This window comes from Zootoca vivipara, chromosome 7 (genome assembly GCF_963506605.1).
Source record: "Zootoca vivipara chromosome 7, rZooViv1.1, whole genome shotgun sequence".
Lineage (NCBI taxonomy): Eukaryota > Metazoa > Chordata > Lepidosauria > Squamata > Lacertidae > Zootoca > Zootoca vivipara.
This window is the reverse complement of record NC_083282.1, coordinates 56,128,486-56,155,913: the sequence shown is the minus strand read 5'-3', so window position 1 is coordinate 56,155,913 and position 27,428 is coordinate 56,128,486. Positions and strand designations below refer to the sequence as shown.

General features: G+C 43.4%; 1 protein-coding gene across 5 annotated transcripts in view; it reads right to left on the bottom strand.

Annotated features, from left to right (window-relative positions):
- Positions 1–21,378: 21,378 nt before the first annotated feature.
- The window catches only part of CDK18 (cyclin dependent kinase 18), a 93,764-nt gene continuing 87,714 nt past the window's right edge, over positions 21,379–27,428 (bottom strand). For all 5 annotated transcript variants that reach the window (XM_060277100.1, XM_035121848.2, XM_060277101.1 and 2 more), the window contains one exon: positions 21,379–27,112. In XM_060277100.1, coding sequence (XP_060133083.1) covers positions 27,078–27,112 — 35 coding nt within the window. In that variant the 3' untranslated portion in view covers positions 21,379–27,077. The remainder of the gene's footprint in view (positions 27,113–27,428) is intronic.

The following is a 27,428-nucleotide window of genomic DNA, read 5'->3' as shown; positions in this document are numbered from 1 at the left end:
TTCCACTCAGTCTGTTAGCTGAGTGCAATATCAGAAGATAGCAATAAGATATAAATGGGCTCACCTGATGATGATTCTGATATGCAATACTGTACTTCATGTAAAGAGTAACAAAAAAGACAGCCGTGAACATTATGTATCACCTCCGGTGGTACATAATGTTCTGGGGCAAGGGTATTTATACAGCAGGATCTAGGAGTCTTGGTAGACCACTAACTTGACATGAGTCAACAGTGTGATGTAGCAGCTAAAAAAGCCAATGTAATTCTGGGCTGCATCAATAGGAGTATAGCGTCTAGATCAAGGGAAGTAATAGTACCACTGTATTCTGCTCTGGTCAGACCTCACCTGGAGTACTGCATCCAGCTCTGGGCACCACAGTTCAAGAAGGATACTGACAAGCTGGAATGTGTCCAGAGGAGGACAACCAAAATGGTCAAAGGCATAGCTGCCAAGTTATCCCTTTTTTAAAGGGATTTCCCCTTATGCTGAATAGGCTTCCTCGCGAGAAAAGGGAAAACTTGGCAGCTATGCAAAGGCCTGGAAACGATGCCTTATGAAGAACGGCTTAGGGAGCTGGGCATGTTTAGCCTGGAGAAGAGAAGGTTAAGGGGTGATATGATAGCCATGTTCAAATATATTAAAGGATGCCATATAGAGGAGGGAGAAAGGTTGTTTTGTGCTGCTCCAGAGAATCGGACACGGAGCAATGGATTCAAACTACAAGAAAGAAGATTCCACCTAAACATAAGGAAGAACTTCCTGACAGTAAGAGCTGTTTGACAGTGGAATTTGCTGCCAAGGAGTGTGGTGGAGTCGCCTTCTTTGGAGGTACTTAAGCAGAGGCTTGACAGGCATATGTCAGGAAGGCTTTGATGGTGTTTCCTGCTTGGCAGGGGGTTGGACTGGATGGCCCTTGTGGTCCCTTCCAACTCTATGATTCTATGATTCTATGTGCCTTCCTTGCAGGGACTTTTTGGGATCCAGCATCACTAAGAAACCTCAGCTCTGCTTGACTTCCTTGAAATGGTAATAAGGAATCTTTTGCCTTTCTGTACCACAAAGTGCAGAAAGGAGGCAGAAAGTGTGTGTGTGTTTGTGTGTGCGTGCGCACACATACACCCACACACAGCAACCTCTGAATACTAATACTGTAATTAGAACACTTGTGATATAGGCAGAAAAGTATTTTTTTGTTTGTAGATTCTCCATGGCTTTTTCATTTGTTTCCTTAAGGGATATATGTAACTACTATGACTGTCAAATCTGGGGCTGGGTTGGAGTGGTTGATGCTTTTGCTTACGCAGAAAACTCCCTCTGGAGGAGGATGAGTTTATAAATATTTCACCTGCTGCATTTGAGACGCTAACTGGCAATTTTTAGAACGCTCTCGCTTTGCTTCCTCTCTCTCTTTTCCAAGGCAAAGCAATACACAGACGTGCTCAGGTGATTCAAGTGCATGCTGGAGTGTCTTGCGGTTTCTTTCCTCTTCCTGTGCCTAAGTGCTCTGGGGAGGCACATAATGTCATTGCCCACTCCTGGAATGTGTGTTTGGACAGGTTGAAGGTGCCAATTTGTGCAACACAATTGTTGCTTTAATGCTCATCTTATCTAAACAGTATCTACTTCAGCCTGTTCCTTTGCCAGGCATCCAAGCAATGTGTGGGAGGCGGTTTTGCTGCCAACACCCCCATATCACAGGTTTTTTGTGTGTGTGTGTCCCAGAATCCAGATTATATAATCTAGAGAACATACTTCAGTTTGACTGAATGCAGGCTAACGCAGGCTAGAAATACTTCTCCACATGGACAGAGGATCTGTGGGTGAGAGGTTTCCCAGATCTGGGAAACAGTTCAGTTAACTCCAGGGATTCAGGCAGGGAGTCTTTCTCAAGCCTACCTGGAAATGCCAGGGGTTGAATCTGACCGCAGAGCAAATGTTTCCCCACTGAGCCACAGCCCTTTCCTAAATATGCATAACATTCCCATAGATATTAGCATATATGATGGTTGTCCAATTTTTGGAAGTAGATCACTGTGCTCAGCCTCTCCAGAACTTCAGTGCATTACAACTTCAAATTATGTTAGAAGAAGCTAGTAGCAAAACAGGCTCAAACTCCTTCAGATAGTTAGGGTGCTAAAGCTGAACATGTGTCTCCTCAAAATCACACAAATTGACAAAAACCCATATACAAACACACTTCCAGCTAGCTATCCCTCTCTGTCTCAAGGGCAGCATGCCTGGAAATAGTTATCTGGAGGCTTGTGCAAACATAGCATTAATCTTGCACTTCCTTGTGGTGTCCATGTTTATACCAAGAGCAGGGAAATTGGACTTCCAGGTGTTGGACTGCAACTCCCATCAGCCACAATGGTCAAGAGATTAAGGGAGTTGTAGTTCAACAAAATCAACAGGTTTCCCACCTTGGTTTATACTGAAATTTGAAGGACACGTTCTAGTACCAGGAGGGTCTCCTACCTAGCATGACTCACATAAAATGTAACAAACGCATAAGTAGGCAAACATATGCAGCCAAATAAAAACTATGTATCCGTTATCTTTAAAATATGTCTTTAAAAACATTCTCTATTGCAAAAAAGTTAGTATGCATTCCCAAAATGCATAGTTGAAATTGAGTAGGGAATGGGAGGTTTCAGAAAAGCAAGCTCTCGCTTGGATTACTGCAATGTGCTCTACGTGGGGCTACCTTTGGGCTACCTTTGAAGGTGACCCGGAAACTACAACTAATCCAGAATGCGGCAGCTAGACTGCTGACTGGGAGCGGCCGCCAAGACGACATAAGACCGGTCTTGAAAGATCTACATTGGCTCCCAGTACGTTTCCGAGCACAATTCAAAGTGTTGGTGCTGACCTTTAAAGCCCTAAACGGCCTTGGTCCCGTATACTTGAAGGAGCGTCTCCACCCCCATCGTTCTGCCCGGACACTGAGGTCCAGCGCCGAGGGCCTTCTGGCGGTTCCCTCACTGCGAGAAGCAAAGCTACAGGGAACCAGGCAGAGGGCCTTCTTGGTAGTGGAACGCCTTCCCATCAGAGGTCAGAGAGATAAACAACTACCTGACATTTAGAAAATACCTAAAGGCAGCCCTGTTTAGGGAAGTTTTTAATCTGTGATATTTGATGTATTTTAATGTTTGTTGGAAGCCGCCCAGAGTGGCAGGGGAAGCCCAGCCAGATGGGCGGGGTACAAATAATACATTATGATTATGATTATGATTATAAGCTAGAAAGCCATTTTGTGTGTAGGAAACTTTTGGCCCTCCAGATGTTGCTGAACTACAGCTCCCATCATCCTTGGTCACTGGCCATGCTTGCTGGGGCTGATGGGAATTGTAGTCCAGTTTATTTGTGATTATTATTCTTTATGTTATATTATGTTTCATGACCAATATTATTTATTTATGATTTTGTATGATATTATTTCTATATTATTGTTTCTTCTTTTTTCTGTTCTTTTGTAAGTTATTATTTCTATATTATTTTGCATGTTAGAGTTATTTCAGTGTGTTTATGAGTGTATTTTAATTTGAATCTAAATAAAGTTTGTTTTTTTAAAAAAGGAATTGTAGTTCAGCAGTATCTGGAGTGTGAAAGGTTCTCTATCTGTTTGGTCTGTTTTAGTTCAATTTAGTTCAAAGGAGAATCCGACTAAACATAAGATCTGACAAGAAGCTTTTTGCCGGTAAGAGCTGTTCGACAGTAGAATGGACTCCCACAAGATGTGGTGGACTCTCCTTCCTTGGAAGCTTTTAAGCAGAGATTGAATGGCCACCTGTCATGTATGATCTAGTTGAGATTCCTGTATTGCAGGGGGTTGGACTAGATGACCCTCGAGGTCCCTTCCAACTCTACAGTTCTTTGATTCTGTTATTCAATTGTCTCTCAGTGGTCATTCCTCCAGTTGCATCAGAGTGGGAGATAAGGCAACAAGGCTTCCTCCACTGGCTCAGCCAGGAGGACCAGCCGACAATTAGCTTCTTCCTCCCCAGAACTGCCTCCGGTAGTTCTGCTTAGGCAACTCCACAATACAACATTGTGAAATAGTTGGTGACTTTAATTTGCTTATTTTCTTCACCCCTTTTCCCTCTAGTAGCATGCCTCATAGACTGTAAGCTGTGGTATTAAACGGCAAACAACTTTGGGAGTGCGTTGGCAGAAAGATGTTAGATAAATGAAGCAAGTAAATAAATTTAAAAATCAAAACATTTAGATAGATCCCATTTATATTAGTGCTAATTAAGAGGAGTGGCAAGAACGTGTCACTGGTGCAAAACAGTAATTTCAAAGGAAACCATCATTAAAGGAAGGATTGTTGCATTTAGGTTAATGCGCTAGCCGGTTGAAGAGTGTGCGGCTGGTTTTGACTCATGCTCTAGAAGTGGTGTGCATGTTACAAAACATTCTTATGCTTATCACAGCCTCTGCAGCTAATAGGGTGCAGTGGGAGGTAGGAGAGTACAGTATGTTGGCTTCTTAAAGTGTAGATCAGGCCTCGTAAAATATTTTATAGCATTGATTAGCATGCGGAAGAAAGGAGGTAAACAGGCCAAGTTGATAAACAACTTTGAACCTACCACTCAGAGGCTGAACTGAGGAAGTATCTCAACACCATTGGATCACAAGTCATCTACTAAGTTGCTAGAGGAATAATGGCTGGAGCAGAAAGACAGCCTTGGGCAAGTCCTTTATACATTAATGACACAGTTAGAAATACCTCTCTCTCTCTCTTTGCTGTTCACCCATGACCTTGATGCCTTTCAATTGCCTCATGGGACATTATCATTTCAGAAGAGAGGTGTGGCCCTCTAGAGTTGTTCTTCATTTCATTTAGTAAATCTGCAAGGGTGTGTGTTTGTGCACGTGCTTGGGGACGAGCATGTTAGCTAGCTCCACTTCCCATTGCTATTCCTGTTGCCCTGAATGAAGTCTGGAGGTTCCCTGGAAAATCAGGCTTCTGAAAAGCAAGGGAAGCCCACTTTGAAGGATGGCTAAGCATTCACTGAATACCAGTTGCAGGAGGAACAACCGCTTGTAGGCTTCCCAGAGGCACCTGGCTGGCAAATGGGGGAACCAGGACTCGATGGACTGTTTGTAAGTGATCCAATGTGTCTGCCGATTTTATATTGGTTTTTATATATCCCATCACAGGTTGAAGTCCAAATGTTTGTGAGCCGCCCTTGTCCAGCTCTTTTTGCACCATATCCCTAAGTCACTAACATGCTTTGCTGCACAGAACAGATCACTGCATGAAAACGAGTACTGTACAAGCATGAAAATGTGCTTTGTCATACACCATCTGGCCTAATTAAGAACAATCTGTCCACAGAGAATACATCCGCAACATTCAGCCTTCCAAGTACCCTCTCATCTCCAGGTAACAAAACTATCTCTGGCTTGTTTTCTCCCAGGGAGGATGAATGCCAGATTCAAAATCGGAAAGATAGAAGTTTATCTTTAAAGGCAAAGCGGTAGAAGGTTCAATGGACTTAACCAAGCAGAGCCAAAGGGAAAGAGACGGCAGGGCACAGTCTCAAACGGAAATGTTGTTGAGATATTCCAAGCAAAGTACAGGATTCAGTCAGAAGTTTTATGAATTTTTCTCGCCACCAATCAGCAACTGGTATTTGATCAATCTAAGCCAATAGTAAGAATTGCTACTAGATGCAGTTTGCAGATAGGAGCGTAGGAAGTTGCCTTATATCGAGCCAGACCTCAGCATCGTCTACACAAGCTTTCCCCCAGCTGGTGCCTTTAGATGCTTTGAACTACAGCTCCCCATCTGCTTTGAGCAGAGTTACTTTAGTGCTTAGCCTTGTTGTTTTAACAGCAATTTTTTAAGGATGAAGTTAAGTAGAGCAAAGTATTATTAGTTAATGTACTGTCACCCTTTAAACCCTTTGGGTGTGTTTCAAAAGGCTGCAGATGCATTTCTCTATGAAGCTGCTTTAGAATAAAGGCAAGGGATGGTTCTGATTCCCTGGAGTTCTCTGCAAAACCTCATTCTTTGACCCTATTCTCAACTGGCTTCATTTGCCCCCATTGACAGCATCACAGAGCCAGAGAGGATTGGCTACTTCACACTATGATGCCATCACATTTCTTGCATCATCCTGATAGGGTAAGTTCCCTAACCAAGGGGCAGGTGGGAATTGTGCCAAAATAGTAGCAGATTAGGCTGCAAACAGGAATGAAAAAGATGAACATTTGGAATGGAGAGGCGTGGGGAAGAACATTTTAGTTCCCCCTGAAAGCAGCCTCTCTCCCTCAGTATGCTTGTGGTGCAAATCTATCTAACAATGTATAAAGCTGCAACTGACAAACAATATGGTTCACCCTTGCTGTCTCAGTAGCCTCGGCGACATTGAAGTCCTTGAAGAGTCCTTCAGCATGCAGGTTTTAAGTGGGGTATCAATGATATCATGTTTCACTTTTTGAAAAGTATAGATTGCCATGTCACTCAGGCCTTTTTGGTAACTTAAAGTCAAGTGACTGGAAACCCAGAAGACACATTTGTCAGATCTTATCCGTCTACTCCAGGTTGATTAACAGAATAAATACAACTTGTGGTTCTCATTGCAAATTAGAATCGCTGCACCACCGACAAGCAAAAAAGTAGGGAAATGCTACTTTTGGTGACCAGGGTAGCTAAGTCAGGTTCAGCTCCATGTCTGAGGGACTTCTGGAGTACATGTCCTCTGGCATTGGTGAGTCCCCTCAGGTTTACATGGCAGTAGTGGTGGCAGCAACAACATTGTCCAAGGGAGGCTGGAAGCTGCCATTTATATTTCCCACAGTGTCCCAACATAGTGTCACTCTGGGGCATCATGAAGCTCACAGGCACAACATACAAAGCCTACGACAAGATGTCATTGCAGGTGGACCCTACTGGGGCCCTGGCAGCAGCTGTAGGATGTCAGGAGCTGATGCCAGGACTGAACTAAGGCATTGAAAAGGCCTATCTCTAACTTCTGAAACTCTTATTGTAGTTTAAAACAACATTGACTAGCTAATGGAACCTTACTGTGCCTGCTTCTCTGTTCACAAAATCAAGATAATCTAAGCTGCTACATACTTTAGTGGGTTTGCGATTAGCACCACTGGCGCTAAACTAGATATGAAGGGTCAGGTCTGTTCCTGAACTCCATGAAGCAGCAGAGAGGTACACCTGTACTTCTCCCCCAAACCTACATTTAAGCCATTTTCTGCTCTGGCAGATATAATCCCAGCTGACAGAAAATGAGACCGAAAATGTAGTTTGGGGAGGGAAAGCACCGTGGTGTCTTGCCTTCCCCCTGGCAAGGGGAGCAGGACATTTATTCATAGAACAGAGGTAACATCCCAAAGAACAGGAATCACAGCAAGGCAACTCCAGTGAGACTAGAGATGCTACCACAGCTCAGACAGGGCCAGGCAGAGCATAAAATACCTTATCAGCACCCCGGAGAGCTCACAGAAGCCTAGCACTCACTCAGAGGGAGCTGTTGCCTCAGCAGTATGTTGAAGCTTTCTAAAGGCTGACTTGAACCCTCCTGTTGGCCCTGCCCCCTCTGAGGAGCAGCCTGCTCTTTTAAAGGCCCACTGCCTTATTCTGTAAGTGCTGGAAATGGAGATGGCGGATAGTCAGAGAACAGGACAGGTAGGAAGGAACCAGCTTTCTCCTCCTCTTCTCCCATGTTAAATGCTAAAAATCACCCGGCTCCCCATTTCACAGGAAACCACCAGGACCTGGGTTGGACCCTGTCCAGCTGAATTGTCTGAGACATTCAGGTGGCTATTGCAGTTACATCTTCCACTACCCAGAACATGAACCTTTCTTTTGTAAGAGCACAAAAGTCTCTCTTTCTTATTAAATGTCTCTCATTATCGCAAGATGGTTGCCTTTTTTGCAGTTGGCGCAAGCCAAAGCCTGTTTAATGTAATGGGACGTGACTTACAATGACTGCATTTTAATAGTGCTCTCAGCAGGAAGCCAGATGCTCGCATTCAGCATAATGTGATTATGGTGTGGTTTCTGTTGCTACCTCTCTCACCAGACCATTTTCTAAAGGAGAAAGGAAATGGCAGCTTTAAAAAGAAAATGAATTAGGACCTTGCAATGCTACAGAATAAGAATTCTCCACCTTTGAGGATAATTCATCTTGGAAGACAGAAGAGGAATTTCGGAGCAGGGAAACTTCAGAGATATTATCTGATAACATGTTCAGACTTCACAGGTAGCAGCTACATATTTATTATAGAGCAGAATCCCCATTATATGAATTTCGATTATGATCCCTGTTTTCTTCTGAATCTGTACTGTGTTCCCCATATTTATAGCACACCCACACACTCACATTTAACTGCTCCCTGCTCTGTGTGCTGTACCTTACTGACAAATGTATATTTTGATTTTATTTGAGAATCTAAACACTTAGGGGCAGCAAAAGGGAAAATAACAGGTCTGTCTGGAGTAGTGGAAAGTTATTACTCCTTGTTTTGTGATAGGTTCATTTACTCGGTGACAAGGACACTTACATTTCTGAGTGTTCAAGGCAAGACATTTTTTTTGGGGGGGGGGAAACCACCCTGCTGAAAGTTATTAATTTGGTGCTTCCTTTGAGCACTCAAGAGATTTCCAGCCAAGGGGAATGCATTGCTGAAGGGAAGTCTTCTTGCTCCATCTAGTCCAGTATAACCACAAAAATAAACCAGTTTTTCCTAGTTGAGGCAACAGACGGATATCTTTATACAATGGGACTATTTACAGAATAGATGCCTAAGCTTCTGCTTTTCCTACTTAGGAGTGTGAAATTCAAAATCAAATCCTTCCAACATTTGTGGCTAGACTCACTTAACAAGTTGGTGTGGAAATGGAAACTCCCTGCACTTGAAGCCTGCCCTGTACTTGAAATGCACTCTGAGTGCACCCTGTCTAGAAAGTCAGGATTTGTTCCAGATCCTGAACCTTGGATTCAAAGGCCCAGTTGGCCAAATAAAAATGCCTCGGCCTCAAAAGCCTTTACAGTTGACTGTGAGGTGTTCTACTTCAACAGCTAAGGAGCAGTATTGGCCTGAGAGTAAGGGTGTTGGCTGGGAAAGGTTGAATTTGGGTTTCTGTTTTCCCCAGACTTATTATGCAACCTTGACCAAAGAAGCAGCCTTCTCCCTGAATCACTGCTACACAGTCATACGTACGTGTTCTGAGGTACTTACATCTCAGGATCTAACCTGTCTGACAACAGAGGTGTCACTTAATGGCAGCAAAGGGTGATGGGCATCCTCCCCTCCTTTGAAAAAATGCCTTGCTGTTATTTCCTCAACTCACCTATTGATCAATGTTGACAAAATTTATTTTTCTTATGCCCTAAAACTGCAGCAGGCCCTGGCTGCTAGGGACAAACTGCATGTAACACCTATCTTCAATTTCAAAACAACCTCACTGGCTTCCAGGAGGCTTCCCATCCCAACTCAAGGTAGTATTGTCTGGTTGATGCTAGGCCAGATAGGCCCTTGGTCTGATCCAGCAGGCCTCTTCTTATGTGCCTATGGTTTTCTTATTTAGTTAGTTTTATATATATATATATATATATATATATATATATATATATATATATATGCATTATACAGTCATACCTTGGTTGCCGAACGCCTTGGAACTTGTACGTTTCGGCTCCTGAACGACTGAAACCCGGAAGTGAGTGTTCCAGTTTTCAAACGATTTTTGGAAGCTGAACATCCAGCGCGGCTTCCATGACTTCCGATTGGCTGCAGGAAGCTCCTGCAGCCAATCGAAAGCCACGCCTTGGTTTTTGAACAGTTCCAGGAGTCGAACGGACTCCCGGAATGCATTCAGTTTGAGAACCAAGGTACGACTTTATGCATATTATACAAATGCTCCTGCTCTTTGTTTCTTCCCTGATGGTGGTGCAAAGGATGGACATGCAAAACTGGTCCTTTTTGCCTGTGACACCAAGGTTATGAAACTTGTTCCACAGGATAGCTTAGCTTGCTCCTTCTTCAGTAAGTTTTAGACCTCTGATCATGGCAATTTAGTTTCAGAGAGCTTTCAGGATCGATTGAACTACAGATTTATGTTAACTGCTGCTGCTGCTTTTACCAGACTCTTGGGTTTCATTGTTTTTATTTGCTTTAACAACGCTGTACTTCCTTATTATTTTTAGTTGTTGTAAATTTATTTGTGGACCCATCTGGAGTCAAAAGGTATGGCATAAATGTAGTAAAGGACTTGTAGCAGAATATCTGATTATCCAGTAATGGTCTCCACAAAGTAGGGATGCACAAACATGGACAAATTTGACTTTTCTTTTTGTTTTGTTTTTAAATCACTCTCTGTGTATTAACTCTGCCTATTACAGTAAAATGAATTCAGATAATTTAAGCTTCATGTCTCAATTGACTTGAATGGGTAGAGTTAAAAATGCTGCAGCTCCAACAATGGCTGGAGTAGGGCTTAATTCAGCCTCCTGCTTGGGCCAAGAGGATCTTCAGTAGTGGATTGCTTTTCATCCTGCTGCAGCCATTTTCAGAGCTGCAACCCTAGATCATGGATGCTCATAGCACCCAGTGATGCAGCTAGGTATTTTTTAGACCATGGGCCCTTTAGATAGCCATGTGCATTGATGCAGATAAGAAGTGCACACTCAAGAATACCTTTCTCTGCTGTTCCATGCTTTAAAACTGCTTCTAATTCTTGATATGTTAGAGCAAACAAACAAACAAACACAGTTAGTTGCCAACTCCCAATTAAACATGTGCATATATTCTGAGCATTTTAAACCCACTTAAAATCATATCACCATCATGACTACAGAATAAATATGGGGTCTGCTTCTGCTGCCCTGATGCACACATTTACTAAGGAATAAGCTCCATTTTGTTGCAGAAAAGGGTAGTATTTATATAATGTAGAAGTAAAAAAAATGAGGATCTGAAACCCTGTAGATGCCTACCTGGTTGTCCTCCTGGATATATATCTTTTCTAAAATAAAAAAATAAAAAAATGATGCTGCAGCGACAAGCATCATACCTAATGGGCTCTGACATTCCTAGGCCAGCCCAGCTGGTGATGTGAAGCCTGTTTGCCACTGCCATAGGCACTCTATGGATGTCCTTTTGGGGCTTCCTGCACTATGAGGCTCTGGACTTCGGCCCCAAGGTCCAGTGCTAGTTGCACCACTGAAAATAGCTATGGTCTTGGGCTGCAAAGAACAGTCTGGACCACTTAGCTAGAGATAAGGTGTAAGCAGAATCAAGGCAGGGGACTTGCTTAAGGCAGGCACAACAGTCCATTTGCAATCAATCAAGCAGGGGTGCTTGTATAGTTGAGCATCTCAGCTTCAACCACAAACCTACGGCACTGGACAAATTACTCTATTTCTCTCCCTCCTCTCTCTCATAGCAGAGAATTTGGTTAATGGTCTCTGGGACTTCTGTGGAGTCAAGAGGGAGATATTACGTAACTATTTCACACAAACAACTCTGAGCAACTGCCTGCCTCATTTCCCTGCTATCTCCACCCTGTGGATAATTAATAAGCATTTTCTAGGTCACACTCGGTGTGTGTTTGTATGCTTGCACACATGCCCAAAGCAAAGAGAAAGCAGGAACTTGTTAAGGGTGTGAGGCAGCAACAAGGCTTACAAAAGCCACACGCCACAAACCAGGTAGTTCTTTTCAGTGAGTCAGCTGTGAAAGAGCAAAAGAGCTGGGGAATCTGGATGGCACAGCAAGAGGATTTTTTTGTTTAGAGGATGGCTTCTCTTCAGATGTGAACACACCGCCGAAGGACCAAAGAGCTGTGGCTCACCTGCAAATCGTCTGTGCATGGCAGCCAAAGGATTGATTCAAATGTAATGGAGGCACATGGTACATCTTTGGAAGTGCCTGCACCACCACATAGGGGCCTGGTTATTTGAAAGAAGCTTCACTTTTAAATCCCAATGATCGTAAAAAGCTGAACACATTAAGAAGGAGCCAGCAGCTGGGAAAAGTAGGCTGTATGTTCTTGGTTCATCACCTGGCAGACCGATGGTTTTGGGTCAGGACATTTTTAACACCAGCACCTCTAGGTGTTTTTTTTTTTATGAAGAGCAGCAACGTTTTCATTTACTACAGGATGGGGAACCTATGGCTCTTCCGATGTATTTGGGCTCCAGCTCCCCTCAATCCCACCTAGCATGGCCAATGGACATCATGGGTGAAAGGAGTTAAAATCCAAAAACATCTGGAAAACCACATGTTCCTCCTCCCTAATCTAGAGAAATCTCCCCAGATCCCTTTGAGTAACAGAGAGAGTCCAATTACCTCCCATCCTTTTGATGAAGAGGCAGGGGGGTTACTATCCCTTCTACAACCTATTGACTGATCATTTGGTCTTGTTGTTGTTTTTTACTAACCAATTCTAACCAACCTGGCATTCCCTCACTGCTGAAAGAAAGAGTGTGTGAGTGTGTGTGTCTACCTTGGACAGTTTGGGGAGGTACCGTAGAAGGTTATCTTGCTGCAAAGCCAGGACTTAGTAGAGAGTCTTTCCTATCCTACCCTGTCCTGACTGCTCCCATTCCCCATTAAGTCCTATGCAGCACATCCATTTTCCAAGTGATGCGACAGAACTGGGAGAACAGACAGCTTATTTTGCACACTTTGAAATGACTCATCGGCTAGAAATGAGGTTAAGTTAAAAACTCAGCTGAGCAACATAAAACTCCCTTCAATCCTGACAAGGCAGCAGCTATAAGGATCGTTGGTGTTTTTGGCTGCCGTTGGAAGCCGAAGCTTTGTAAAGAGATGGTCACAACAGGCTGCTGGATATGATTGACCAACATGGCAGCAATAAGCATGCCTCCCATTGATAGGAGAAAATATATTCACAAGATAAGAGAGCTCTTGTGAATCTCCACTTTCGTGATTTTGGAAAACTGCTATCCTATGACAGCTGCATGATGAACACAAGTGTGTGACTCATCCAGTAAGTTGACTGGGTGTATTGGAGGCTGTCCTCGACACCTCTAAGCCTAGATTACCCCTGCCTTTGGACTCGGTAACATCTCTGCTCCCTTTCCTTCTCCATGGGAATGTTGCAGGTGCCATGCCAGGGTGCCAAGTCTGAAGCAATATTAAAGGAATGTCACATGGAGGAAACCTGTTTGGTGAACAATTGTCATCCACACTTCATTCGTATGTATGACTCATACCTGTTCCAGGCTGCATCCTTGTTTGAACATGAGCACAGTTGGCAAGACACCAACATTCCTCCCAACATTCAATGGACATTCACGTTACATATTAAACCCAGCCTGCAAAGTTGGTAGCTTGCAGTCTGCTCCAACCTTTGTCATAGAGCCTCTCAGGGTAAATATGGCAGCCCAGGTACCAAATTATTACTTTCAGAGAGTGCAAGGTACTTGGCTATGTGAGAAGCAGGTAGACAGGAGAAACAAGGGGGTATGGCTGAAATTCTGTCAAAGTGTAAGCAGGATCTGAATTTGAATTGCATAACATATACTAAAGGAAGGACATATGAAGATTTATTATATCCCATGAGACCACTGGTCCATCTAGTTAAGTAATCTATCTATCTATCTATCTATCTATCTATCTATCTATCTATCTATCTATTTATCTATCTATCTATCTATCTATCTATCTATCTATCTATCTATCTATCTATCTATCTATCATCTATTTCACCCCTGGAGGCGCACTGCATTGTCTCTCGAGACAGATGGATATATATATATGCTGGAGATTGAACCCGAGACCTGCATGAAAAGCACTTGCTCTGCCACTGAGCATCAATCTTTCCCACCTTGAAATGTGGGAGGCAAAGGTGCTCTTCAAGCAGCTGTAGAAACTCGTGTCCATGTTGTGGCCATTCTAAAACACTTTTCTGACTCCGGTAATCTGATTTGCCGTCTAAAACCAGGTAAAGTGATGGGCCTAAGGCTGCAATCATACTGGGAGCTAGTTTTATTGGGTTGGATCCAGACTATGCTATTTTGTTCCCATTGAAATCAATGGGACTTTAATAATAATAATAATAATAATAATAATAATAATAATAATAATAATAATAATAATTTATTATTTATACCCCGCCCATCTGGTTGAGTCTCCCCAGCCACTCTGGGCGGCTCCCAATTGAATATTTAAACAATACAGCATTAAATATTAAAAGCTTCCCTAAAGAGGGCTGTCTTCAGGTGTCTTTTAAAATCAGGATAACTGCTTATTTCCTTGACATCTGATGGAAGGGCATTCCACAGGGCAGGTGCCACTACCGAGAAGGCCCTCTGTCTGGTTCCCTGTAACCTCACTTCTTGCAATGAGGGAACCACCAGAAGGCCCTCAGCGCTGGATCTCAGTGTCCGGGCTGAACGGTGGGGGTGGAGATGCTCCTTCAGGTATACTGGACCGAGGCTGTTTAGGGCTTTAAAGGTCCTTCAAGTATACACGACCAAGGCCATTTAGGGCTTTAAAGGTCAACACCAACACTGCCAAAACTGCCAAAAGTTAGCTGTGGCCAACTTTTCACCTTGTTATTTTTCCATAGGGACCTTTGCTTAGTCTGGATCCAATCCATCAATCTCATTGATTAATTGACATGCTTAGGGTTGCATTGCATGCAGTCTGGGTCCCCCTTGTGTGGGGTTCACACAGCACTGAGCCATCTCAGCCACTTGCATCTGTTAATACTTTTTCATTTGATGTCAAAAATACTAGTTAGTGCACTTCATGTAGCAGATTCAATGAGAGCACTGTAAACATGAAGCACTACGCTGCTTTTGACAAAACTGCATACTTTGTTTTAATTAGTTTTGGTGGCAACTTCAACCATTGCATAATAACATGCAGCGCTCGTATTTCACCTATTGGTCTTGCACGGTTCTCTCCCGGGCTTCAAGTCTTCTTCTAAGCTGAGCTGCGTCTCCCAACAGATGGCCCCAGTTTGTGATTGGCTTGTTGCACAGTAGTGTGCAGTGTCCCAGAGGAGAAACATATTGCCAAGTACAGCTATTGCTAGTTCCCATTTCTGTATTTGGAGAGCAGGCACAATGACACCAACAGATGATGGAGTGAGTACAAGCCCAATAAATTGGTTTCTTCTCTGTTGATGGCACACAGCGCCTATAAAATTGTATTGGTGTTCATCAGCAGGGATGTCAGGACGTAAGTGGTAGCGAATTTCCCCCAAATATATATAGGGGTTCTTTTTATTAGATTGTGAGCCTGTGGGCAAGGTTTCTCTTTTCTTAACTTCGGAACAGTGCTTAGATTTTTAAGGGGCTATCAGTCAAAACAGATTCTTACTGCTGTGCTGCAAGCCAGAGAGCTGTTAAACATTTTGAATTAACTGGGAGCTTCTCTGCTTTTCTCTGTACTCTGTACTCCCCTCAATTCCTTCGGCAATCCTTCTCTCCTATCTGCAGGCAGGCCTAGGAGAAGGAGGGGCCCAGAGACATTTTTGGGGAAAGGGAGAGAACTAAAGAGGCTGGAAGTGACTAAAAATGTTAAAGGGGTGTGCATGTTTTCTGGATTACACATGCCAATGGACAAAAGGAAGGGGGGGCAGGTTTAGAATAATAGAATCATAGAGTTGGAAGAGACCACAAGGGCCATCCAGTCCAACCCCCTGCCAAGCAGGAAACACCATCAAAGCATTCTTGACATATGCCTGTCAAGTCTCTGCTTAAAGACCTCCAAAGAAGGCGACTCCACCACACTCCTTGGCAGCAAATTCCACTGCCGAACAGCTCTTACTGTCAGGAAGTTCTTCCTAATGTTTAGGTGGAATCTTCTTTCTTGTAGTTTGAATCCATTGCTCCGATTCTCTGGAGCAGCAGAAAACAACCTTTCTCCCTCCTCTATTATGGCATCCTTTAATATATTTGAACATGGCTATCATGTTCAAACCCAGCCAGATGGGCGGAGTATAAATAATAAAATATCATCATCATCATCATCATCATCATCACCACCACCACCCCTTAACCTTCTCTTCTCCAGGCTAAACATGCCCAGCTCCCTAAGCCGTTTCTCATAAGGCATCGTTTCCAGGCCTTTGACCATTTTGGTTGCCCTCCTCTGGACACGTTCCAGCTTGTCAGTATCCTTCTTGAACTGTGGTGCCCAGAACTGGACACAGTACTCCAGGTGAGGTCTGACCAGAGCAGAATACAGTGGTACTATTACTTCCCTTGATCTAGATGCTATACTCCTATTGATGCAGCCCAGAATCGCATTGGCTTTTTTAGCTGCTGCATCACATTAGAAGCATTGCAAGTTGTAAACAGTATAATGTTCCTGCTCTGTGTATGGCACTCAGTTATTCTGTTCTGCCTCTGAGGCTAATTATATGTTACTACTTTCATAGGGGAAACCATGGGTTAGCGTGGGGGGGGGCCTGCTGCAAATATCCACAAATATTCAATATCCACAAATAACATTGAAAAGCATTGAAATTACTCAATTATCTGAGGTCCACCCCCCCCCAGCGGAAGTCTGCCCTCCCGACAGATGCAGTTCAACAACTTGGGCTGCCTCCCCCCCCCACAAAAATCCTGGATATGCCCGGGGGGGGGGGTAAGCATGCAACTCCTGTTGCACTATAAAGACTCACAAACAGCATAAGCTTTGGTCGACTACAGCCCACTTCATCATATGCATGAAGTGTCCTCCTAAATTGCAAGTATACCTGGTGGTTTTTTGTTTTTTGTTTAGGGCGGGGAATGTGAACAGTGGGATTAGAGGGAAGTGAATTGCAGAAAAATGCGCAGAATGATAATAACACAATTAACCGGTAATTCACAAAGCAGGTTTTGATAACAAAGACATCCTGGTCTTGGTAAGCCAGTTAACATGTTTAATGTGCTAAAATTCCCTGTTTCTTGCTTCAGACCACAAGTGAGAGTTTCCCATTGAAACTCCTTTGCCTTAGGAAGGTCACTCTAATGTCACAGAGTGCCCTGGGAGGTTGAAATATTATCCCTCTAGCTTTCGAAAATTGCTACGGTACTTCAGGTTTTTTTTAAAATTGTCATTCTTTTGTGTAGACTAGAGCAAGTGTGGGGAACCTGATCTGCCCAGTGGGCAAATTTTGACAGGTCCAGCACTTGACATCACAATAACATAAAATGACCTGGAACTTTAAGCAACAGAACCTTGCATAATGCTTTGAAGGTGCCAATTGGGGGACTTCAAAGCATTTTTGCCGCTTGCAAAGAGGCCTGCATGGTACACCCTGTTGACCCAGGCCAATCAACCTTTTTGCCTGCCACTTGACACCAGGTGAATGGCAGGTGGGCATGGCTTGTGCCAAAATGGCCTGCTGGGCCTAATTATACCTGTGAGCTGGAAGTTGCCCACCCCTGGTATAGAGATTGGCCTGTTTTTCCTATATGGACTGCAGAAAGGCATTGCTGGCAGATATCAAATTGGAAGACAAACAGGTGAATGAGCTCAATGTTGTGGATGGCATTTGTTCTTTTAATAATGTTGCCAGAGCAGATACAGGGACAGTGTTGGCATTGGGGCATGCCACAGGGGCTGGTCCCTGTGTCTGCATCGTTGTTATGTGGTCTGTTGTTGCTGCTGAGGGGAGAGAGAGAGAGAGAGAGAGAGAGAGAGAGAGAGAGAGAGAGAGAGAGAGAGAGAGAGAGAGAGAGAGAGAGTATAGCCCACCACCCAAGGCCTGTGCAAAGTGTCATTGGTCAAGAGAAGTTGCAGAGCACTAATATGCTTAAGTGGTTTTAGTTGCAAACCATGACATACGGTATTCTGTTGTTTTCTTCTCTAAGTCTGTCTGTCCTGTATTTGATGGTTCCTGGGTACAAATTGTTGATCTGGTGTTTCCCCCATTTACTGGGCAAGTATTGTACTTTGGGGGATTCTTACATTGTGAGTCACTGGCTGATGAATCTGAACAAATGTGGTTGCATTGTATGGCTTGGCTGGAGACAGTGGGTTTTGTGGTGGGAGCTGGAAGCATGTAAGGATGCATAGCATAGCTTCCTCTATAAGGTAGTGGCTTTCATGCTCATTATGTGAATCTCTTATGTGGGCTGTTCTAGGCATAGGTCAATATTGGAGTAAAGCTTATTGAAATCCTTGTGGAACTGCTCAAATGCCTCCCTTCCATGAGTCCAGATGATACAGATGTCATCAATGTGTATCAGAGACGTCTCTCTGTGCCTTTCTGTAAGCCACCTCAGGAAGGCTTTGTCCTGAAATGTGGCATATAAATACCATAAAGAAATACATTAAACTGTCAATTTAATTTAAGCTGTGCAACTGTTTTATTATCATAAAATGCACCTTCCTTTTAAAAATGATTCTATCCACACCATGTGGGAGGGATTTGGAACAGCCAGCATTTGCAGTTTAAAGGAAAAAAACAACAACTCAGAGATTGACATATCATTCTTTCTATTTTCCAAAATAAAATCTCTGATCAGAACAACCTGGTACTCCGCAAAGTTTATTTCCAGTGTTTGTAGCATTTATGATATATTTGCAGTACAAGCCTCTGTGAGAAAATGATCAACATTCACAATAATCCATGTCAGGTCTGCAATACAAAACACCCACCCCCCACCCCCATTCTTTATAAAACACTCAGACACTGTGCTGATAAATGAATACAGTTTTTATATTGGTAACTTTTCCATTTATTCCAAAACTCTCCATTAAAAACATCATTGCTTCACTTGGAATAAATCTTATACAATCACCTCTCCTTTAAGCATGTCTTTTGTTTGTACAATAACAATACACTTAAATATATTATCTGTATTTTCAGTATGAATCGCACGAGAGAATGTTCACAGTAGGATATATTGTGCCGTCTTGAATACGCAAGTTTCCTCCTCTACTTGATGTGGAGGGTGAGGCAGAAGCCAAAGGAGGCGTTTCTTACCTTAGGGCTACATTTGGGCCTCTTTGCTGCAGGGCACCAGTAAGCAAGAGACAAGAAAGGGAGCACCTGGGCACATTCCACATATTACTCTACAACACAGGAACTAAGGTAGATACAGGCACAGCCAGAGTAGTATGGATCAGGCATCAGCCTGTGGCTATTGGTTTCCAAAGCCGCATCTGTTTCACATCCTGGTCTCATCGGGAAAAGATCACTCTTTTGCACTGATTTTGTACTTAAAACGCAGTATGTACGGTACTGTAAATGGGCCACGTGGATTCATACCCATAACCAGACAAGGGCAGGAAAAGGACCAAAAGTGAACCCATCCCAGGTCTCAGCAATTATGAAAGCAGGACCACAGGCTGGGGCTCAGAAAGAGACCGCGAGGCAGGTGCCAGTGAGCCCGAGTTGGACAGTGAAAGCGTTTTCAAAGGGGACCTTCAAAACATGACATTGCAGGGCCCTAATCTGCCATCAGCTGATCTTAGCACCTGCTGGAAACACATGCTATTTGCCTGCTTGCCTGTACTGCCTTCACATCTGTGTTAAATTAAATAAGTAAACAATTAAAAATAAATAAAAAAGCACACCTCAAGGTCATGTTCTAACAAAGTCTTGCTTTGTTTTTTAAGTGAAAGCAATGCATGAGAGGGTGGGAGAGAGGGAGAGAGGGGGGAGGGAGAGGGATGAAATGAAGTGATGGGGTGGAGAAAATATGCAAGAGTTTCCCAGTATATGCTGGAGGAAAGGGAGAGAGTCAGCATGGCATGATGGTTAAATTGTTTGACTAGGACTCAAGAGAACTGAGTTCAAATCCCCTCTCAGCCACAGCCATGAAGCTCACTAGGTGACCTTGGGCCAGTCACTCTCAGCCTAACCTAACTTGCAAGGGTGTTGTGGGGATAAAAGGGCAGAGGAGAAGTTAACTGACAGATTGGAGATTTGAACCCAGGTTTCCCAGGTCATAGTTCAACACTCTAACCGTTACAATGCACTAGCTCTCTGCAGAGAGGGAACTATGCATGTGACTTTGAGTTCCCTGGAGGTTTTAAATGTAATAATAACATAATCGGAGGTTTTAAATGTAATAATAACATAATCAAAATTTTCTATTATGCATTAATAATGTATTTTCCCCACTTCAAGTTTCTCACCAAGATCTGAGAAGGCAAGGTAGTTGGCCATGTAATCCCATGCATGTCAACTCAGAAGTAAGCCCCTTTGAGTTCAACAGGTCTTACCCTCAGATATAAGTACAAGATTGAAGCTGGAGAAGGCAAAGCTCTGTGTTGGAAAATGGATCCCATTTAGCTCCCTCAGATTACGTTTTTGTTGTTGTTGAAACAATGTAATTATTAGGAACTGAATTTTTCAGTATGAGAAAGGAAAGGAAAAATTGGCATGAGTACAAGAAATATATATATAGAGAGAGGGAGAGAGAGACACAGAGAAAATATGTATAGGACTGCAGCTCAGGGCTGGGGCTGCTTTGACCCTCCAGACATTGCTGGTCTACAAGTACCATCACCCCTGAGCATTGGCCATGCTGCCTGGGGCTGGTGGAAGTTGGAGATCAACAACACCTGAAGAACCACAAGTTGCCCAAGTAGCTGGATTCCTTTGCAGTGGACACAGGTAGGGTATACAGAGGAGTCGAATGTCTCAAAATAATTAGGGCAGCCACTTACCACAGCGCTCTAATAACAGTCTGGTCATCTCCAATGAAGAGAATAGAGATAGCGCATATAAACAATCAGAGCATGGAACTAGGTGACTTTACAAAAGGGAACATCGCAGTGTTGTTACTGCCTCTGCTAGAATGATACGGTACCTATGCAGACTTACTGACTTGCAAGTGCTTACTCAGACACAAGGGAAAAGGAAAAGTCATACAGGCAGTGTGTGGGTCTGCACACAAACAAACACAGCCACCTACTGGAACTGAGTCTGCCAAGCCACATGAGTGGGCAAGCAAAGTGGGATTATAAATCAAGCCTCACACAGCCTAGAGCCAAATATTTGCACACAATTATCACTTAGTTGAATAGGAGTAAAGAGCCATTGAACTGCACTGGAACAAAAGGGGTTATCTCAAACCCACACCGATAGCCAGACATGACATAATAAATAACAAGTGTCCTGACAATGAGAAATCCTTCAGGAAGGAGCTGTGGGGGAAACCTGGCTAAATTATTCAATAGTAGGCAGAGGAACAAGTTACAGGAACAGGCTTTCAGCTGCAGAGAAGGTTCCTAATTCCGCTCTCCCTAATAGCCATAGGAAACCACTTTTCAGCTCTGGTCTTTTGCTCAGACATTTCCTTGCATTTCAGACCCTGGATCTGCTCTGTACTAACAGAGCCAAGAGGTGAAGGATTTATGTTAATGGGAATGGCAAGATTTAGATTGTACTGATTCTCTATTACAGCATGCTGTAGCTCACCATGTACTCAGTGGAGTTACAGAACGACCACATTCCATGCTACACAATTTGGGCACATGCTCCTCCTTGCCTTTACAGGTCTTCAATCAAACAGAACCTGCTGCTATATTAAATCACTTGTTAGCCACCATTGTCCAGTTCTCCTGAGGCCAATGCTGGTGTTGGGCAGACTGAGGCAGCTACCTCAGGTAGCAGATTTGGGATGTCATGAAAGAGCAGGAAATAGTTTGGTTTTTAAATTTACCTTTTGTTGTATTTTTACAGCCAGGGAGGTGTAAATTAATTGGACCGGCTGCCCCAAATCCACAGTCACTCAAAGTTTTGGCCATGCAAGAATTGCAGGCAGTGAGGCTGAAGCAAAATTATTATTATTATTATTATTATTAATAATAATAATAATAATATTTACTATTTATATTCTGCCCATCTGGGCGGCTCCCAAGAAAAGATTAAAAATACATTAAAACTTCAGTAATTAAAAACTTCCCTAAACAGGGCTGCCTTCAGATGTCTTCTAAACGTCAAATAGTTGTTTTTCTCTTTGACATCTGATGGGAGGGCGTTCCACAGGGTAGGCACCACTACCGAGAAGGCCCTCTGCCTGGTTCCCTGCAACTTTGCTTCTCACAGTGAGGGAACCACCAGAAGGCCCTTGGCACTGCACCTCAGTGTCCAGGTTGAATGATGCGGGTGGAGATGCTCCTTTAGGTACACTGGGCCAAGGCTGTTTAGGGCTTTAAAGGTCAGCACCAACATCTAGGATGCTTAAAGATAGAGATCTTTTATTTATTGTTGATTGAAGAAGAACATTCTGAATAAGATGTAATCTCTGTAGCTATGAATCACCATGTAGTTTAAATGGATTCTTTGTTAGCTGTGAATATTGAACTTTTAAAGCATGTGATTTTAACTTCTACATGTTTTAAAGTATATTGTTTTGTTTCTTTTCTCTCTTTTTTGGTCAGTAGAAACAAAAGAGAGTTGTGCATTACTCCCTCTGCTGAATCGTGACACACGTTTGCACTCTTGCAGAAAAACTACATACAGTACCTTCAAGTTTTGTGTAGGATTGCCAGTGGGCCCCCACCCCCCAGCAAAACTCCTAGGTCTTTAACAGCGGACTGGCAAGAGGGAGTTCAGCAGGAGCTCTTTGCATCATTGCATATAAATGCCAGGATAACCTTTCCCTGCTGTTCAAGGACTTTGCAGACAGAGTTATAGCAGGTCACATTTTGTAGGAGGAGGTTACATGCATCATTGCATCAGCTGCAATGAGATTGCATTAAGTTCTAGGCACAAGTTCTGCTGAGGTTCTGTGGGCATTTAAATTGAGGACACTGTGCCAAAAGATCTGTTCATATGGTGCAATCCTAAACACAAACCCAATAGGGATGAAGCAAAACTGAACTCATTGGGACTTCATTATAAGGCTGCTGAGGATTGCCGTGCAAGTGAATTACAGGAATCAAGCTTTAGTATGTAAGGGCAAGAGAAAAACCAAAGGCAGCTTTTGGTGTATGAATCTATTTGTAAGTTTTATGGAAAGGGACATATGCCCCCAACCCATTATTTTAAAGCAGAAATATGGATTATTATCCTACCGTATTACATTGGAAGAGATTTATTACAGCAAGCTACCAAGGTTCTTAGGCACAAGCCTAATTCTTAGCGTACTGATCTCCATAAGGCAACCTAGGTGCTGAGCATTAGCATACGATTAAATGCTTTGCTTAGTCGGTGTCTTGTGGGAGCAATTTCATCTGAGGATCAAACTGGCAGTTGAGCTGTTAACTCATAAATAGGACTGTCAATTGAGCCACTATAGCCAGCAAAGTTCAGTCAATACTAAGTAACTATTAAGCATTCGCATGCAGTCAATTATTTGAAGCACCCAATCTGAGCATGGAATGAGGTAAACAATACCATTATGAGCTCAGCTCAACAGAGTTTTTATTGGGACATATGCTTAATAGTTATTAGTCTAATAACCCGACTTCATAAAAACATTCAAACTTTGCTTCATTTGCATATGGTGAAGAGAAAAGCTGGTGAGCTGTGCTTGGTTATTTATTTCTATTGATTAGAGAAGTGCTTTGCTTTTTCCTGCACCACACTAATAGGGCAATCCTACACATGTCTATTCAGAAATGAATCCCACTGAGTTCAATGAGGCTTACTCTCACGTAAGCAAGTACAAGACTGAAGGCTGAGACTTAGAAACAGAAGCATGTAAAGAGTTCTGAATTGTAAATGTATATGCAGTCGTAAGGCCTGATATATAATCCGACCTCTGAGGTACTAATAAAGAAGCACCACCAAAATGAGTGGGCCTCACAGGATGTGGAAGCAACAGCAGGACCCGACTCAAAAATGGAAATCTGCATTTCCAAGAGCACATTCTGCAGGCTGAAATGCACATCATTCCCTGCCTCCAGTTACAGTTTACTCTTGCAAAATCTACAAGGCACCTGTAACAAAACATCGTGGTGGGAAAAGGGCCCATTCTAGGTTGGAACAGGACCACTATAGTACTGTAGTGGCAGAGAAGGTGTCACCCTCCTGAAAACTTTAAAGTCAGAGCTTTAAGGATGGAGTTTTGAGGCTGGCTGCCAGCCCTGAATCTGAGTGAGAGAAAGTGAGAAAGAAGAATACAGCATGTTGAAGAGCGGTTTTTTTTTAAAAAAAAACTTATGGGATACATTCAGTTAACCCTAGCCTCCCCCCACCCCAATAATATTCTTAAGAAACTCAAGCAGGCAAATTCTCCTGCCCATTTTTCTTCCCCCACTCCAACTGACCAACTCAACATTACCTGGCTCAACTACCCTCTGCAGCCCATAGATCTTGGAGGTCCATGTGCATAGCTCCTTGACAGGCTGTCAAACTTCTTCTAAACATTTATTTACCTCTTAATCTACAGATGAAAATACTTTGGCACATGTAAGCATCCTCTGAATATGAAGGGACCACCTTATTTTGAGAGGCCCTATTTGTTCCAAACAGTTTGGCTGAAATGGTGTGTCAATGTAAAATGTGTTTATCTGCAGGTTCAGGAAACCTAAGTGGTCAGAATATTTTCTGTCCAACTTCTGTGAGGGAAGGGAAAGATGGCAGTTTGGCTGAAGATTATGGCTGCATGGAAGCTATAGAGATAGGAACAACTTTGTGGGGTAAAGCCCCAGGAGGTAGGAAATCTTAAACAACAGAGGATCCAGAGGCAAGGAAGGTGGCTAAAGGAAGGGTGCAAAGTAGCCTGTGAACTAAGAAGCAGGAACTTGAAGGGCTTAAGGAGGCCTGAGGAAAAGACACAAGAAACCAAGCAGCTTCTTGCAAGAGGGATTTTGAATGAATCCCAAGGTGGCCACAATCAGGGAGCTATGTTATGAGGAATGCTGCACAGGCAGGCCAAGAGAAAGGATGGTTAAAGCAAATGGATGAAAGCAGGAAGTGGGTTGAAAAGCAGTGGCTTGAGGAAACAAGAGCTGCAGGTGACACAGCATGAAGATAGGATGAGAAAAGAAAGTCTGGGGTAAAACATCACACAGAGCACAGTAGGAAGGGTTGTGCATTATTATCAGGAAGGCGTGGACAGGCAAGGGAAGTCTGAAGGGCTCAAGAGGTCATAGGATCGCTCTATCTTGAGTCCAGACCCAGTCATGCCCTTAAGAGTTGCAGAGAAGGGGAATTCTGTCAGTTGTAGATTCCACTGTCCCTGCAGCATTGCTGGGTAAAAAGCAGCAGGCGGGAAGAGGCTGAATTTCACATATTGATTTGTATTAGACACCCAATTCTTTGCCTTGGATAGAAATACATGCAATATTTGCAGGTCCTGGTCCCAAACACCTCGCCTCAAGAAGGGGAACTACAATGCTAGCTTATTTACCTAAGTTTTCAACTTAAAGGGCAGCAATGCCACCATCTCTCTCTCCTAAACCCTGCCTGGCCAGGAGTTTATTTGATAAAAGAAAAATCACAGAGAGATAAAGAGAGGAGGCAGTTCACCTGGTGCTCCTTATGGAACCTGCTTCTTGGTAAGTCCGGCTGTGTGCTTGGTTTACTGCACCATACCGATGCCTGTGTGGTTCTGCCAGTATTCAGAAATATCACTCCATCAAATCTCTCCCTTTAATGACTGGCAACCCTGAGGGGTTATTTCTCTCATGAGGCTGAACCGATTGAATCTTATAATCAGGATAAGACCTCAGAACAGGCAGGCAAGAAACCATATCTGATTATAAGGATGTGCTATTTTCTCATGACATTTCTGTCTACACACACACCCCGCTGGTGGCTAGCTGACGGTTTGAATAAAAATAGACCAATAAAGGAAAAGTGACAGAAGTTCAGATTCTGTTTTTTAACGCTCACAATCAAGACATTGCCAGAACTGACCTGCCCTTTTGGAGACATGTTCCCCAAAGAGCCTTGTTTGACTTGCCTGAAGCAGCAAAAACAAGCTGCCTGCTCTGGAACCTAAGACCACACTTAGGTCCTATAGATTTCACTGGGTTCATATGGCTGCAGGCCTTTGCACACTTACCTGGAAGGAAGCCCTACTAATATACTGTAATAGGATATACTTCTGAGTAAACATGCATGAATTTGAGTTTGTGTGCATGTGTGTCCAGGGTCTTAGAAAACATTTACTGGTTATTAAATTAGGTTTCTTTCCCTGGTGATATGGGCAAAAAAGTAAAGGGATAGAACATCTTTGAACCCTGGTCACAAAGGCAGAATCCACAAAAGAAACCTGGAATAGCAAATGGAAAGATGGCTTGAGTTCTTTCACATTTTACAGTGACACATTTTATAGGGACTCAGCTCTTTCTGCAATTCCTGGATTATTGGGATCCTGGATCTCTTTTGTAGCGAAAGTGCACCTATTTATTTAGGTTTCTGATGAATGATTCTCAGGACGAGCTACAGAGAGATTCTCAGAAACACTGGGTAGAAATCTAAGAAATCATGATTCCTTGTATAGCAGCTTCAGTTCAGAAAACAAACACGGGGAAACAGAATGAGGCAGGGAGCGAGAGGGCAAAGAAAATCCAGCAAAAGGCCTCCCCACTCCCATCCTCTCTCTTAAATGTTTGTACCATTTGGAATTGAGATTCATTCCCGATAAAGAGAGCAGAAGCAACTCAAAAGAAAACAGGTTTCCTTTTCAGTTCAAAGCCAGAGAACTCTGCATAAAACTGGATCAAAGGGCTTTCCTGCTGTTAACATCATACTCATCATGTTGTCCTAGGAGTCGCCTGGTGATTTGGGGAGGGGGGGAGAGAAACAAAGAATGGAATTCTGCACATTCATCATGACAGCAAAGCAGGTGTTGATTCTGCAGTGAGATCTTGGCCCTGGCTTGCTGCCTCCATGTTGTTTCTCTCTAAAGCAGCAGCAAACATACTGGGGGCAGTTAATTGCTTGATCCCCATCCAGAGAGTAGGATTATGCCAACTGTTGTGTGATGGATGGGGGCTGGGCCAGGCACCAGGTCTTTTTGGGGTGTTGTGGGTGGGGGACTGCTGAAAGTTGTGGAATCCTGGAAAGCAGTCATGCAGCAGCTTTGTAATGCAGGGCAGCTTTGGTTGTGTCGATACCGGCCTTCATCGTTCTGAGCGTGGCCTCCATGGGATCTGTGTGGTCCTCTCCCCTCTCAGTGCTTTGATCTCCCCAGTGATGCAATGAATGAGTTAAACCAGGTTTAAAAGATGCTCTGCCGCCTGTTCTTTCCTCGAGCTGGGGGGAAATGAGAAATGTTAAAAAGGTCTGAGAACGATGGGTCAAAGCCTGTTCCTTGGAAGATTACACAGCAAAGGGTATTTCACAGAGGAGTTTTCCTCCACAGAACAGGGCGGCAACGTACGGGGGAACTGAGGCACGCAAGGACAAAGCCTCTGCACAGGGATCTCTGGCACAATCTTGGGGTTTGGTCACTGAACCAGCCTCCCAAGCCCAGTTTTATCTCCAATTGTCCACTGACTCACATTTTGAGGGATAACTGTAACATAATGTAGCTCGATCCCTTTGCACAGAAGGTGATGTAAGTGCAATT